Consider the following 17,094-nt stretch of genomic DNA (forward strand, 5'->3'; position numbering starts at 1 on the left):
GACCCGCCACTGGCTCAAGAAGAAGCACATTAAGGTCATGGAGTGGCCCAGCCAGTTTCCAGACCTTCATCCTATAGAAGATTTATGGAGGGAGCGGAAACCTCGAGTTGCCGAGCAACAGCCAAGAAACCTGAAGGATTTAGAGAAGAATGGGTAAAGAAGAGTGGACCTAAATCCCTCCTGAGATGTGTGAAAACTTGGTAACCAACTACAAGAAACGTCTTACCTGGGTGCTCGCCAACAAGGGTTTCTCCACCAAGTACTAAGTCATGTTTTGCTTGGGGATCAAATAGTTATTTTACTCACTGAACTGCAACTCCATTTATAACATTTGTATCATGTGTTTTTTGTGGATTTTTGGTTGATATTCTGTCTCTATCATTTAAAATACACCGATTTTATCAAGAAAAAAACTATAAAATTTTGTCCAGATGGTATAGATGTCCGGAAGGAATTAGCCGTATAATCCCAGGACAGTCCGATAGATGCTGGAAATGTGGTATAGAGGAGGGAACCTATCTGCATATATGGTGGAGCTGTTGAATACAGCCGTTCTGGGAATCAGCATTTGAGGAATACCGTATTGTGGAGGCCTTGAATATTGAAAAAGACCCACTAACAGCGCTACTATCATTGATTCGTGCCCCCCGTCCCCCCAAAAAAAGATAAAGAAGGATATTTTAAGATATGTATTGGCTGCAGCCAGAGTATGTATATCTCGTAGCTGGATCCACCTTCATTGGAGAGTTGGGGGGAACATAATGGAAGAGATAAGATACATGGAAGAACTGAGCGCAAGGGACGCAGATAGGAAAGATAAACATAACAAGATATGGGAGAGGTGGGAAGCATACAGACAGTTAGAAGAATCTAGGATACAGATAATCCACATAGAGGTACATAAATAGTGGATACAGGACATGATGACAGAATCTAAAGCACTCGACCTGTAAGAAAGGTAGACTAGAAAAGAGAGCGGAGGCTACTGAGGAAGGAGAAAGGTTGGGGGGTAAGGGGCAACACTTTGGGAGATTAGAGAGATAAGGTGGGGAAGGGTAATAAACACAAGGTATGTCATAATATTTAAGATAATAGGATTAATAAATGCACAGATAATGGAGACACAATAACTATAGAATATACAGGTGAAACTGGAATAATTAGAATATCGTGCAAAGTTCATTTATTTCACTAATGCAACTTAAAAGGTGAAACTAATATATGAGAGAGACTCATTACATGCAAAGCAAGATAGTTCAAGCCGTGATTTGTCATCATTGTGATGATTATGGCTTACAGCTCATGAAACCCCCAAGAACCCCAAATCCACAACCTCAAAAAAAGTAGATTATTACATGCAATCAATAAAACAAGGATTGTACATAGAACAATATCGGACCTCTGAAAAGTACAAGCATGCATATGTACTCAGTACTTGGTTTGGGCCCCTTTTGCAGCACTTACTGCAATTACTTTTGCACGATATTCTAATTATTCGAGTTTCACCTGTAAGTATAGGTGGGTGAGAGAGGGTGGGAAAGGGATTAAAGGTATATAATATAAATGTAGTAGTTTATTGTCTTATAGACATCTAAGTTGAATAATTTGTAAACACATGATTAGAGTGAGGAACATAAAGAAGAGTGGAAAGGAGAAGGGTTTGAGGACAGGTTGGTGACTTAACACTAAAGAAGTTTTACACAAATTCACATATTATGGCCCCTGGACACTAGCTGTCAGCAGCGATAGCATTGATGTTTAGAAGGGCTGTATTAGTAGAGATATTTAGAAATAGTATGTAACCTGTCCCCAGTGTCTTATGTTCTTCTGCAGCATGTCTCCAATCCCCAATGAAACTTGTAGCATGCCCCAGTCTCTGAACATCATTTCATCTAGTATGTCCCCAGTGACTGACCATCATTTCATCTGGTATGTCCCCAATCTCTGACCATCATTTCATCTAGTATGTCCCCAGTCTCTGACCACCATTTCATCTAGTATGTCCCCAGTGTCTGAGGATCATTTCATCTGGTATGTCTGCAGTTACTGGCTATCATTTCATGTAGCATGTCCCCAGTCTCTGACCATCACTTCATTTAGTATGACCCCATATGTTGACCTCCATTTCATCTAGCGTGTCCCCAGTCTCTGACCATCATTTCATCTAGTATGTCCGCAATCTCTGACCATCATTTCATCTGGTATGTCCGCAATCTCTGACCATCATTTCATCTAGTATGTCCGCAATCTCTGACCATCATTTCCTCTGGTATGTCCCCAGTCTCTGACCAACATTTCCTCTGGTATGTCCCCAGTCTAGGATTGGCAGTATTCCTCATCTTTTGTAATATTCCCCTAACAAGTTTATTTTTACTTTTCTTTTCAGGGTGGAAGGTTTGGACGGCCATTGTGTTGGTAGCGTTAGGTTCTGGTATCCTGTTGTATAAGCACATAGAAGACGATACGTCAAGGTGAATGCAGATAAATATCACATACTCAGCTATCTGTGTGATTACAACTCAAACAAATATGATTCTAATACTTCCTGTTACAACATTTCTCGGGGGAGGGGGCGGGTACAGCTGGCTCTGCCTCTAGATAGGCAGAGCCAGCTGTCAGTCACACAGCTGGGTGGATCCAGACATAATTGTCGGGATCCGTTTCAGCTGCGGCGTCTCAGTACACCGAGAGCTGTAGCTCGCTATATACTGAGCTTTGGGTGACGGGAGAACGCTAGTTTGTGTCCTCTCGTTACCCTAAGGAGAACTATGAGGAAAAGCCCTAACCCCATAGTTCTCCTTTAAGGTACCTGAATGTATTTTTAAGATCTAACATCTGAGTTTAGTGTCACTTTTACATAGCTGGCTGGAATTGGGATTTAACAAGGTGGAATTTGTCCTATTTCTGCATCTATAATACTACATTTATTATAGAAAGCTTAAACTACTTCATTCTTTAGGTGAATGTCACACTTTAATAATGTCTCTGGCAACAGCGCCTGTTTCTAAAGGTCTCCTGGCTGGCCGGATGAGATGAGCAAGGCGTCATAACCTCGCTGACGGAAGTGCTGCAGAAGATCACACTACGGCAACAATTTGCTCATCCTGGCAGCAAGACAGTGACCTGTGCAGCCGGGTATTTTCTCTGCCCTGCATAGTGATTCTGTTGGTGATGTGTTGTTGCCAGTGACAGGATCACAAGTGTGACATTGGCCTTAAAGTGAAGCTCAAGTTCTGATTAAAGCAAAAAGCAATCCCCTTATGATGAACTACAGGTGAAACTGGAATAATTAGAATATCGTGCAAAGTTCATTTATTTCACTAATGCAACTTAAAAGGTGAAACTAATATATGAGAGAGACTCATTACATGCAAAGCAAGATAATTCAAGCCGTGATTTGTCATCATTGTGCTGATTATGGCTTACAGCTCATGAAAACCCCAAGAACCCCAAATCCACAACCTCAAAAAAAGTAGATTATTACATGCAATCAATAAAACAAGGATTGTACATAGAACAATATCGGACCTCTGAAAAGTACCAGCATGCATATGTACTCAGTACTTGGTTTGGGCCCCTTTTGCAGCACTTACTGCAATTACTTTTGCACGATATTCTAATTATTCGAGTTTCACCTGTATATACACTGCAATGATTTCTAGCCAAATATGTTGCAGGTTGTTACCTGCACCGGTTCTCAAGATGAAGTCCTGACCATGTCCATAGTATAGTATTTATATAGCGCCAACAGTTTACGCAGCGCTTTACAATATAAGGAAGACATTACAATTACAATACAATTCAAGACAAGATGGTAAGGAGGGCCCTGCCCCTGAGGGCTTACAATCTAAAAGAGGAGGGGGAAATGATACATGAGGAGGTGGCTGTGTGTAGATTAATTATTTGAGAATGTGAAGGTTCAGTGGTCAGGTTGAGGTGGGATCGGCTTCCTTGAAGAGATGAATCTTTAGGGAATGCCTAAAGGCAGTCAAGGTGGGAGATAGACGGACAGGTTGGGGTAAAGAGTTCCCGAGGATGGGAGAGACTCTAGAGAAGTCCTGGAGGCGAGTATGGGAGGAGTGGACAAGGGAGCTGAAAAGCAGGAGGTCAATGGATGAGCTGAGGGGACGTTTAGGGTGATACTTTGAGACAAGGTCTGAGATATATCTGGGGGCGGAGTTGTGGATGGCTTTATAGGTGACTGTTAATATTTTGAATTTTATCCTCTGGGCGAGTGGAAGCCAGTGGAGGGATTGATTATATTGGGGGGGGGGGCTCTGCAAACAGACATCACACAGAACACTCTCAGGTTGCAAGCAAAAGGAATTTTCATTTTCTGGAGGTATTAGAACACTATCGCTGGCTCTAAGTTGTAATGGAAAGGTCATTTTTTAATAGCGTTAACTGGCTTGCATAACTATTATCTGACATATCGATCTTTTAACCTGATAGTTTTTTCCTTGAAATAAATACAAAATGGAAAAAAAATACAAATACAATTACAGTACATGGCAGGAGAATAAGGACGGCACATTTTTCTTTTGCAGTTTACTTCAGAATAGCCGGCCGATGTGCATCCCAGGGCAAGTTGCTTCCAGAGCTGCACTTGTCATAAGGAAGTGAGTACCTGTCACTGACTACAAGCAATGTCAATATGTTGGACCTAGCAATAAGATTGTATTGTTTTACATTAAGGCAAACTTGCAAGAAGCAATTTTTTTGGATATAGTGGAGAGGAATTGGCCATGTCCATGTTTTAGACCATATTACACCCAAATTTAGGATGTACCCTAATGCACGATTGCATGCACCATCCCCAAAATCCAACCCTTCCCCACTTACCTGAATTGTGGGGTGCTTCTTCTGTCAGAAATTTGTAATAATTTGAAAATTTAGTGTGAATGTGCGTATATCCGCTCACACAGCCACACTCTGCTCCGTATGAAAAAATACCCATCTGGGATTCTGCAAACCGTGGTGGCAATCCCTCCTCCCTCTCCCCGCTCTGTAGTTTAAGCCACACTTCCTCCAGCAGTTATGGGCCGGAGGAAATCGTTGCAAGAGCCTGCGCACTGCAACTGAGATGCACTGATCATGGGTGCTCTGCAAGCTTCAATGCAAAAAATTATTAACTGCACACTGATCATTTGATCCAGGGCCATCTTTAACACGGGGGAAAAGGGGCAGCTGCCCCAGACCCAGTCATTGTTGTGGGACCCAAAGCTACTTGAACCCATAAAAGATACACACGCGGCAACTTCCTGTTTAATATTGCATAGTGTTGCTCCACCCCTGCTGTATACCATGTAGCATGACATCTCACACAGGGTCACATCTCATGCAGGGTCAGGTCTCCCTCTGACGTCTCCCCCATTTGCTCAGCAGGAGGAGGATATTGCGCAAGGGTGGCTTCTGTCACGTCACACATGTCCATCAGAAACACACATGTCCATCAGAAACTGAAATGTAACATCCGATATGAGCTAGTGCTACACCACCAGGCATGGCGGGGATAGAGCGGGGCATGGGGGGAAGAAAATGTTTGCCCAGGGTCCAATCAATATTAAAGATGGCCCTGATTTGATCAGTGTTGCTGGCATACCCTCCATTTCTGCCTGGTGGCCGCGCATTTTGAATATAGTGATAGACATTGTTACATTTAGGGGAACATTCTAATAAAATATTCCACTGTTGTGTTTCAGTTATTCCACCAACCATTCTTTTTTTCTGGAGCTCAGCGATTATTTCTTGGTGACAAAACAGTCGACATTTCCCTTTCCATTTGGCACAAAAGGCAGCGGTAAGATGATTATAAAAATACTAATGTTGTTCTTTAATATAGATTCAGGTGCAATCATCGGAGGTTGTGTATAATTAAAGTGTATGTATAGCCCGGGGTGGAAGAATTAATATGGAATTCAGGAGCCGGTCTGTCCAATCCAGGACCCAGCAGGAATATTTTAGGAGCTCCATTGGCAACAGCTAGAGAAAATCTCAAAAGTTAGGAGCCAGGTGTCATTTTTAAGGAACATTGAGTACCTGGCTCCTGGGATTTGTCCAGCTGTGGTATAGCTCAAATGTTTTTGTAGTTCTGGATAGTAACAGGAAGGATTAGTACACCTGTCATATTTTTATTGTTGCCAGTGCTAATTGTCCCTCTCACCTGGAGGCAGAAAGTGAAGGGAAATCCAACATTTTAGAGTTGTCACCAATATAAGAGGTTAGATGAAAATCTTCCAAAGGGGACACCTGTTCCTGTGACAGCACTCTCCTCCCACCCCGCTCGGCTTCCCGTGACAGTTTCTCTCTTCCCCACTGGGACACAGAGCAGCAACCAAAGGCGAGGAGAGAAAGCAGGGATGCGCCGCTGTATTGGCCAACAAATGGCAATTTTGGCTGATATGAATCGGCGGCCGATATATCGGTGCATCCCTAGTTTAAAGTCCAGCCTGGGTGGCAAGCATGGCTCCCTACCAGGGCCATGCTGCCAATAAGGCTGAATGAGGCGGCACTCATGGAGGCACGGTGAGGGGAGGCTCTGAGGCCGGAGTGTCCATAACATACACTCGGTCCTCAGTAAAGCTCAGGCTGATAAAATCACAGGCTCAGCATTACTGAGCTCTCTGCCCGGCCAGTGGCTTCCTCAGGGATATCCTACATGACCCTGCTTCCTCCAGTAATATACTACAAGAGTGGATGTATTTGACAGGAAGTGTGTTACTCACAGGATTAAGAGGTGAAACTAAAGGAACAGAATCCTGAAAAAAGAAAACTAATGCGGCCACCACATATAAGAACTGGTAAAGCTACAATGTATAACATGTTTGTTTTTGGGTTTAGATACAATTTAATTATATACACGGTTTAACCACAATATTATACATGTACATATGCAAAATCAGCTCAATAACTACTTTAACTAATTTATTTCAGAGGATATATTATCACAGGTGCTGGCTGTTGCAAATAATACCAACATTCCACATGAGATTCAAAGGTAGCGTATCTTTATTTGAATAAAAGGCTGGGAAGGGGGCTTCTAATGTTAATGAGGAGGACTCCGCCGTGATGAAGTGTTTTTTCCTTTTTTTTTTTTGCGTGGGGTTCCACCCCCCCTAAAATCTATACCAGACTCATAACTTGGATAAGGGTCTGTATAGATTTCAGGGGGAAACACATTTTTTTTACATTAACATTTTTTACATTTTAGACTGAGGTGCCTCGAGATTCTGCATACTTTTAATGGGCGCTGTGACTGAAGAGAATTGTAGAAACTCTGATGTAGACAGTCTGAGACACTTTGATAAATAGGGCCCCCGTGTCTCTACGGCAGCACAGTGATGCCATTTCTTTCCTCTTCCCAAAAGGTTGGCGTGTAGGCATTGCGTTGTGGTTGGGAGTGGATATCGCATGAAGAACAGCTCTCTGGGTGACATTATTGATAAATATGACATAGTGATCAGGTGAGGAAAACATAAAATCTTTTCATATGGTTCATTAAATTATTACTAAAGCCAAAACCTTTCCTTTTTTTTTGGGATGGAGTAGGAAAGTTACAAAAACAGCAGTCATATTTTGTTTCCCATTTGGGAGATTTTCCTTCAATTCCTGTTCTGTAAATGCAACAGGAAGTAAGAGAAAATCTCTCCACCTAAAGAACAGCAATCCATTTTACAACCCTGTTTCCTTTATTGCTTATTAAGGGACATGGGATCAGTAGATATTCTGATACAATTGTATTTATTTATTTATTTTGCTAGTGACTAGGGATGTTCAGATACCAAGTATAGCAAGTACAGATACTTTTCCAGCTCCAAGACTAGACTAGAGAAACATTCAAAAGTTAGGAGGCCGCTGTCATTTTTAAAGGAGCACACAGGGCTCATGGGATTTGTACATCTCTGTTTTAATGTATGATTTGTTTTATATAAATATATATTAGGGATGCACCGATACAATTTTTGTTAAAGTACAAGTACTGATACTTGTCAAAGTCCTCACAGATAGAAGTACTGATACATTTTTGTTTGGTGTCATGAGACAGTTTTTTCTAAAACAATACAGACTCATGATTTCAGGACAGTGGTGGAGCGCCAGAGCCGGGTCCGAGCTCCAACCCAAGTATCGGCACTGGTATCTGAACATCCCTACTAGTGACCAAATGTTCCAAACCCAATCTTAATCCAAAAGATGGATTTTGCAGCAAGTATAGAAATTGTGTTATTTGAAATTGGTAAAAAGTAATTTTTTTGTACAGCTAAGACTCCATTACCCAAAACCTTCAGCGCTCCCCCTTATAGAAAAAAAACAAAACAGACTTCACCTGTATTCGCAGAGCAGGGAAGACACTGTGTTGAGAAGAGGACAGGAGGCTTGCATATGCTGAAACTGTATTTCTTCTCTGCTACAATCCTCTGCAGGCTGAATGATGCCCCCGTCCACAAATACGAGGAAGACGTTGGAAGCAAGACAACTTTACGCTTCTTTTACCCAGAATCTGCTTTTTTTGACCAAGTGTTGGACAGCAATCCAGATACGCTATTGGTGCTGGTGCCATTCAAGAATCTGGACATTCAGTGGCTAAAAAAAGTCCTAAACAATGAAACAAGGGTGCGTAGTGCTGTAATATGTACTTTCTGTAGTATATACCTCCTTTAATGAACATTTACAAAAGTGTTTCCCATTCGCTACAACAAAAGCCATTCTCTACATCAGGGGTAGCCAAACTCCGGCCCTCCAGCTGTGGTGAAACTACAAATCCCATGAGGCATTGCAAGATTCTCACAGCCACTGACATGACTCCCGGAGAAAGATGCATCATGGGACTTGTAGTTTCACCACAGCTGGAGGGCCGGAGTTTGGCTACCCCTGCTCTACATTGACTAAAATGTTGCGTATACAATGTATCAAATGACATCAAAACCTTTAGCCCTCGTTCACACCTGACCGTTTTGTAGTGCGTTCTACACTCGACGAACGCTCTACAAAACGGTCAAAAATATAAATTGCATTGTAGTCAATGCCCTCGTTCCCACCTTGCCGTATTTCCGCCCGTCCCTAACGCTCTACAAAACGGCCCACGCCTGAAAAGGTCCCGGTACTACTTTGGGCCGTTTTGTAGGGCGTTTTCCATTGGGATACAGCCAAGTAGCCTTCAGAATCGCGCGACGGTCGTGCGACTTTTTTACCGCGAATCACGGTAAAAAAAACGCGCGGCGGTCACGCGATAGACGCGCAAATTACAATACGCCTAGGTGTGAACTAGGGCTAACTGCTAAAAATATACAGCATAGTGCTTGGCTGAAATATTTTTGGCTTCCATAATTGAAGTAGGTTTAAACTCTAACTATATGACATATAAGATTTTGTTTACTAAAGGCAAATAATCTGTTCACTTTTCAAGGGAATTTTCCCTTAGCTTAGTGAATGAGGTGAATCTTTGATGACTTTTATCACCCAATTAGGTGCAAGCAAAAATACTGTTTATTCCCCTGCATGTAATTAGGTATTTTTTGCAAAGTGAATTTTCACTACAGTCACTATTATTATTATATAGCATCAACAGTTTGCGCAGCACTTTACAATATAAGGAGGACATGACAGTTAAAATACACGTCAAGACAAGATGGTAGGGAGGGCCCTGCCCCTGAGGGCTTACAATTTAAAAGGGGAGGGGGAAGTGATACATGATGAGGGAGCTGTGTGCGGATGAATTGTTTGAGAAAGTGATGGTTGAGTGGTTGGGATGAGGTGGGATAGGCTTCCCTGAAGAGACGAGTCTTTAGGGATCGCCTAAAGGCAGTCATAGTAGGAGATAGATGGACAGGCGTAAGGAGTTTCAAAGGATGAGAGAGACTCTAAAGAAGTCCTGGAGGTGAGCACGGGAGGAATTGACAAGGGAGCTAGAGAGCAGGAGGTCTTGGGAGGAGCGAAGGGGACAGTTAGGATGATACATTAGACAAGGTTCGAGATATACCTGGAGCCAGAGTTGTGAATGGCTTTGTAAGTGGTTAATATTTAGATTTGATCCTTTGGGTTATTGGAAGCCAGTAGAGGTATTGACAGAGGGGGGTGGAGGATGGAAGCCAGTGCAGGGATTGGCAGAGGGGGTAGGAAATGGAGCCCAGTGGAGGGATTGGCAGAGGGGGGATGCAGACACTGAGCGGTTGGTTAGGTGGATGAGTCTAGCAGCAGCATTTTTGAAAGACTGAAGGGGGAGGAGCCTGTGTAGTGGTCGGCCAATGAGGAGGGAGTTGCAATAGTCAAGACGAGAGATAACAAGGGAGTGGATGAGCAGCTTTGTGGTTTCATTGGTGAGGAAGGGGCGTATTTTAGAGATGTTATGAAGGTGAAGGCTGCAGTATGTGGATAGTAATTGGATGTGGGGCAGAAAGTGCTAAGTGCAAATTCCCCATCAAAGTGAAACTTCCATTCCATTACACGACTGTGTATTATAAACAATTACCATGTTCTTTTCCCATCTCATTTCTACTGATCTACTCCAGACTCTTTCAGCCACTTCCTCTCTACATGCGCCCACTACAGCGTCAGATGCAAATCATTGCTGTGGACCGGCTTTCTGATACAAAGATATACAAAATGTATGTCAGCACTGCCACTTGTAGTTCCTACCAGTGGTGAGTGTGACAGGGTGAAAAACCAGCAAAGCAATTCGAAGAAGGTTGTCACCTCATAGCAGGAAGTGACTGAACAAGGGTCTTCATGGCAGGATCACCAGGGAATATCACATTTATAAAGATTGAAAACACCTAAAATGAACATGTTTATATCAGATTGTAACATTTGGCTTTAGATCTACTTTAACTCTGCAAACAACTAGCACACATGTATCTGCAACTTATGTAATATCACAAACCAATTAAGGAAGCTCAACTGCTATCATATCTGGTTTATGTTACAACTGGCATTATGTAACATAAATAAAATTACAAGAAAAAATGACAAGAAGGCCACAACCTGCTCTAGGTTGTGGTGCTCCTCTCGTTTGGACCCAGACTACCTCTACCTGTCTTTGGACTTGCACACCTTAGCTTTTCTCCACTGCCACGACTGCCCACACAGGAGTGCGCTCACTGCTTGAATAACTTGTCATGTGACATCATTAAGTGAGCCATAAATGCAAGAGGGAGTTGCGGCACACTGACTTTATCAAGATGTCTGAAAATCTCTGCATACCCAAACCCCAGTCAGGTAAAGCTCTCACTGTAATCATGGTTGATGAAAGACCCGTGAAGCAAGGATTTAGAAAAACAAAAAAAGCCCTCTGGTGACTAGATCATACATATCCAACTTCCCTTCTATATCTATACCAGGTTGTGTGGGAGTTATATTATGGGAGCCCATAGTCAGGCAGATGTCTTGCCAAGCATGACTCTTGCCAAACCTCAAACCTCCTGCAGTGCAGTTGGGAACCTGCTATTTCCCAGCTTGGCCAAGAGAGGTAGCGAGAAAGAGGTCAAAGATCTTGTTACTGCTTGTGGAGTTACTCTACACAGCCTGATCCAGCCACATCAACATGATCACTGAATTGAGAAGGAGTTTACAGCAGGTGAGAACTTTAGTTCCTAAGGGCCCATTCACATCACAGCCAAAACATCTCCAGACCAGATTGTTTCCAGACCCAAACTATATCCTAATGTATCCCTATGCTATTTCTGGCTTCTGTTCACACCAGCACAGTCCATTCCAGACCAGACCAGGAAAATACACTGCGTGTCACATTTTGTCTGGTCTGGAATGCACTGGAACTGCGGGCAGGTTCACACCATTTTCCGGACCAGATCTGGACCGGAAAATAGTGTGAACCTGCCCTAAAACCTGCTGATGAACACCAAAGTCAGGACTGAAGGACAAAGGGAGGACACTGGCAATCCTGAATAGCAGAAGATATTCTGACTCCGATTGTTGTGATAGCGATTTATCCCTTGTGAGACCTCTATGCCTGGCCTGTATAAGCAGATTCAATCACTGTGGACATTCATTGTCAGATAGCTGAACTCACCAATACCGTTTCATCCACAAAGGTTGCTTTATTCTGTACATCAGACAACAGGATACAGCAGATGGATGGTTTTCAGTATTATGCGGTCAAAAGATGAGGCCTTTCCTACGGTACTATGCAGAATACATGTGTCCTTATTACATGTGGCTGTTAGCTGTGGCCATGACACAGGAAGTACTGCACTCAGGAAGAAGGGTGGAGCCTTACATAAAAAGGAAATGTGTCATCACATGAGGAAAGGAATACAGAAAAACAGGTGCAATATCACAAAATGCCACTAGATGGCAGCATGTGAACTAGACATATAAAAACGTCCATAGGAAAAGATCTATATAAAACTTCTATCTAAATAACTTCTATGCCCCATTGGGGCGGCACAGAAGACATGCAAAACACATCCCAGTATGCCTAGATGCTGAATATTTTTTGGAAATATGATATGGCCTAACATGAAAATTGAACCGTTTTGTAACTCTGGGTTAATTTTCATAGGTAAATAAGGGCTTCTGGATGAGAACTCCCTTAATTTGGAAAGTGAAGTCTGAGAACATCCGAATCCTAAATCCCTATTTTATGGAATTTGCTGCCACGAAGCTGCTGCAATATGTTGTGAGAAAAGGCAAGATAAATACGGTATGTGGGTAGACAAATGTCAGCTTTATAAAGATTGATGTACGAATTACAATAAAAGTCACACACACTCGTATTGCTACACCATTGTCTGTGTCACAGGCTTACAATTTTTATGATGATGGACATCAGGAGATGACCTGATAATATCAGGGGTGTCGAAAGCCTATCACCCGACGCCTGGGACATGCAGTACTGGGCGCCGGGTGGGTGTTTTTTTCTATATTTAGTCCTGCCTCGGGCAAGCAGGGCTAAATGTACAGCGGGGAAGCCGTCACTCGTTTTGTACAAGTGATGTGGGCGACTGTACAGTCACCTAGATCACTTGTACAAAAATCACAATAGCCTGCTGGTCCAGCCCCCTCCCCGCTGGCTGCCTCCCTCCATGCTGTGCTTTTCGGGGTCCCCGCTCTTCTGGGGGACTCGGGACCACGCCAAATTAGTTCAGGATGGAGAGCGGGGAGCAGAGTGGAAACTGCTCCGTGTAAACAGTGAGACAGAAGAGCTGCACTCGCAGCCTTCCCATCTCAGCTGTCACAGGAGAGCCAGCACAGTGCTGTGCTACTCCCATGTTGGAGGTGTCAGGTTCCATAAAGAGAACTTGTCACCTCCAAATGCTATCACACAGGTGCTTGTTAACTCCTGTGTGAAAGCAATGAAGTTAAGTGAAAAAAAAGTTTAAAAAAAAAACAACATTTTAAAAATTGATAAAAAGTAAAAACTTTTTTTATAAGAAATAATAATTAAAAAGTTTTAAAAAAATATAAAAAGGGTAATAACTATGGACTTGGACTGCAAATTGCGAGCACTTAGTGCGGTCACCTGACCATACTGACCAATGAGAAGCTCTTCTTTGCACGGTTAAACTTTTTTCATTTTTTTAAAGGACAAGTAGATTGTCATGAGCGACAAGTAGATTGGGCCCCCGCTTTAGTCCTTGGACAAGCAGTTTAAAAAAAAAAAAGTTTCGACACCCCTGCATATAATCACAAATGAGCACATTCCCTTGTGTTTTGCCTGTTTACTGTAAGAAATGCATCTACAGCTAGACCAGAATTCACTAGTCAAACAATGGTGAGAACATTCGATGTAACGTTTCCTGCTCCCCCTTCCAGAAACCAACCACCGGCTTCATGGCAATCTCTTTTGCCATTCACTTCTGTGACATGGTCCACATTGCAGGCTTCGGCTACCCAAGGTTTGATGATACGCAGCCCATCCATTACTATGACAACAGGAGTATGGCAATTCTGAGGGTAAGTTTCTGTCCATCATGCTACAGACACAAAACATTAAAACAAGAACTGGCATCTTTTGTGAAATGTTGTGGTATTTATATTAGTCAAAAGCAAATATAAAATAAGGTTGTACAGTTGGAAGGTTCACATTAGTCTGGTAAACTCAATACCTTCCTTGCAGTCATAATTTGACTGACAGCAGAAAGAGCCTATAGCTCCTCTGCCCTCAGTACCCTCCCCTGCAACCAGGAAATTCGGGGAAACTTGTGTATCTTCCCGGTCTCGATGGAGGAGACGAGTGGCAGCAGGTAAGTGTGGGAGGGAGGAGGCTGTTAGATAAGTGCTGGGTGTTTTTTTGCCTTGATGCAGAGAATGCATTAAGGCAACAAACACCCAGCATTTAATACTTCTTTACTGGTGGGGCTTGGCTTGAAGTCAGGAGCCGAGGTGCATAGTGTGAGCCAGGGGAGTCAGGAACTCGTCCCAGATATGGATCTGAGAATTAACTAATCTACTTGCATGTAGATCAGACCTGCACTGTGACAATGTCGTTTGGTTACATGTATCATACTAACTGATTCTTTATAAATCATACTCTTAGTGTAAAAAAAGGCCATGCTCTGGCTATAATAAAAATGTAGCCTTGCATTGCATTGTCTATTACAACTGTAAATTAATTGCTAACAATGGAGACCAGAATAGTGACAAAGAAAAAACACTTTGGTATTTTTTTAACCTTTAAGCAACCATGTCAATAATCCAAAAGGATGAAAGTACGGGCAGCCTGTAAGAGAAGACGGTGACTTCAATCTTTATTCTCTTGCAGCCCTTGACCCCCCCCCCACTGTGTACTGACATTCCAACTGTTAGCCACAGGGCAGGGGCACGTGGCATCCCAGACACAATAGAAGTGTCAAATACAATTGAGTGCCACAACGCCGCAAGAAAGCAAATATTGGAATCATCACCACTGAACAAGTAAATATTACTATACTTCTACAGGCTGCCTGTACTTTCATTCTGGTGAACAAGCGAAAGGTCCTACTGGTTTTTCTGTGAGGATACCCTTGAGCATTACTTACAATGGGGTACACAGTGGGTGAGATTTATTGCATTAAAGATACAAAATAGATATATGTTTAACTTTTTGTTTAGTCGGCTAATTTTGAAACATTGCAGCTGACTATTTCCTATGAATATTGCCAGCCAGCAGGTGGATAACCAGTTCAATTTACATGTTTGGCAGGCTAGGTATAAGTATTGTACCCCCACCCCAACACGGTTTGTTCAGAAGACTGCATGACCATTGGAGAGGGACAGTCTGAAAGCAAACTGCTTCTGCTATGCTCTAAGGCTAGAAAACCACTAATGATTAGGTACACCAGTGTCATGGGTGCTCTCTGTATTAAATATTTGTAATAATGAAAAAAGGATATAAAGCAGTTAAAGTGTAAGTGCAGCCAAAACTATGTTATTAGTTTTGGGTAGAGTGGGGAAGGGTTAGAACAGTTGCTGGGTTTGTATTGCTATCTGGGGCTCTGTTACAGAAATTTCCCTCTTACTTCCTGTCCTACTGGCAATGTATTATCAAACAGGAAGTAAAGGGAACTCTTAAACAGCAACACAGAAATAAAATATATCCTTTACTAGGATAAGGTAAGCTAGGGCTAATGTCAGATTTTTGCTTCTGCCAATCTCCCTGTTGCTCTCTTCTTCTCTGGTGATACTTTTGTTAGCGGGACAGGAAGTTAGGGTAAATCACCTCTAACAAAGCCACAGATAGGACAACAAAATAGAGGTTCTAATCCTTCTCCACTCTCTCAAAAAAAAAAGAAAAGGGTTTTGGTTTGGTATGTACTTAAAAAAAATACAGTTAAGGTGCCCATACATGGTCGAATTTCAGCCGGTTTTTAATGTACTGGCCAAAATCTGCACAGTGTGTGGGGCTGTTGGTTCCATTTCCGACGGCATTCCCCGATCAGCTGATTGCCAATGAGCAGCCCGCTCTGATCAGGTATTCTGACTCCTGTCAGATTACGATGTAAACAGCGGGGATTCCTCGATTGACACTCTGTTTGTGTTGATGGAGGAATCGGGTCAATATTTTTTGTTCAGCCCGCGGGTTAAACTATAAAAAAAATTATAGGTGTATGGCCAGCCTTAGAGTCTCCCTTCAAATGTATTCCCACCAGTCCCTCTCTCAAACATACAAATATTCACTAGGGCCAAAAAGGTTATGATTCCAGGTTTGGAGAACATAAAACCCCAGACGTCCACGGCTAAAGTGCGACCACTAAGCCACCGTGGGGTGTTAAGTCTAGGCAGACAACTGGGTTTAACTTTCATGTTCTAATCTTTGCTGAAACGTTTGAACACATTTTCAATGAGTTAGACCAATCCACATCCCTACTTTTCTGTGGTCAGGTTTTCATAAATCATTGGGTATAAATATTAAAAGCATGTTTGTGTTTCAGAGATCGTCACATAAGTTTCCAGCGGAAGCAATAGCAATAAGAAGGCTTCTTCAGCAGAACATCATTCAGAACCTGACCTATTTCTGAAGAATGTCGCCTGGCAGATCAGGGATTAGTACATCCATATCTTCACCCACGGTGCTAGGCTGAACAGCGCCCAGAACCAGTGAACAGAACTTCAAAGATTGAACTCACAATAACAAGAGATTACTTCTAGATGGCTATTACCTGTGAAGATTTCAACAAGAGGTGCACATGGAAGGAATGAGCACTTGTCCAAAATCTGAACAATGAGAACCCTGAATTATATACAAAATGTTGTCAGCCTTGGGCTGCTCATTGTAAAAAATGAAAGACACAAAAACAGATATCCAAACAGGGTTTGGCTTGATATTTATTATTAAACATACGGTCAGTAATGAGAAAATGTGAAAAGAGAGTTGAAGAAAGGATAAGAACTGGTTTATCTTGTACATAAGGTATTGTATATGATTGCTGCTGCCTTTTTCTTCAATCCGTTAGTTGATAATTTATTTATGTTCTCAGGAATTTATAACGAAGCAAAACTGGTTAATCCTAAAATTCACTCCCAGCTTCAACAGACAAACAAAAATTTGTAAGATTTCTTGGGAAAGGAAGATGTTCCAGTAGAATGCTAAGCTGCAAGTGAACAGGAACTGGAGAATTTCTCCACATCAATAACACATTCCCTGATCTGACCGGGCAGTTT

General features: G+C 42.3%; 1 protein-coding gene across 1 annotated transcript; it reads left to right on the forward strand.

The window, feature by feature from the left end:
• Positions 1-4,569: 4,569 nt before the first annotated feature.
• LOC108790839 (CMP-N-acetylneuraminate-beta-galactosamide-alpha-2,3-sialyltransferase 4-like) lies at positions 4,570-16,481 on the forward strand. The gene is made up of 8 exons (XM_018561192.1): positions 4,570-4,619; positions 5,703-5,800; positions 6,934-6,997; positions 7,368-7,463; positions 8,421-8,610; positions 12,515-12,655; positions 13,768-13,908; positions 16,365-16,481. Exons 1-8 carry the CDS (start codon positions 4,570-4,572, stop codon positions 16,449-16,451), a joined length of 867 nt encoding a protein of 288 aa, XP_018416694.1. The 3' UTR covers positions 16,452-16,481.
• Positions 16,482-17,094: the final 613 nt, after the last annotated feature.

The sequence above is a fragment of the Nanorana parkeri genome, unplaced genomic scaffold (assembly GCF_000935625.1).
Source record: "Nanorana parkeri isolate BGI_ZX_2015 unplaced genomic scaffold, ASM93562v1 scaffold506, whole genome shotgun sequence".
Classification (NCBI taxonomy): Eukaryota; Metazoa; Chordata; class Amphibia; order Anura; family Dicroglossidae; genus Nanorana; species Nanorana parkeri.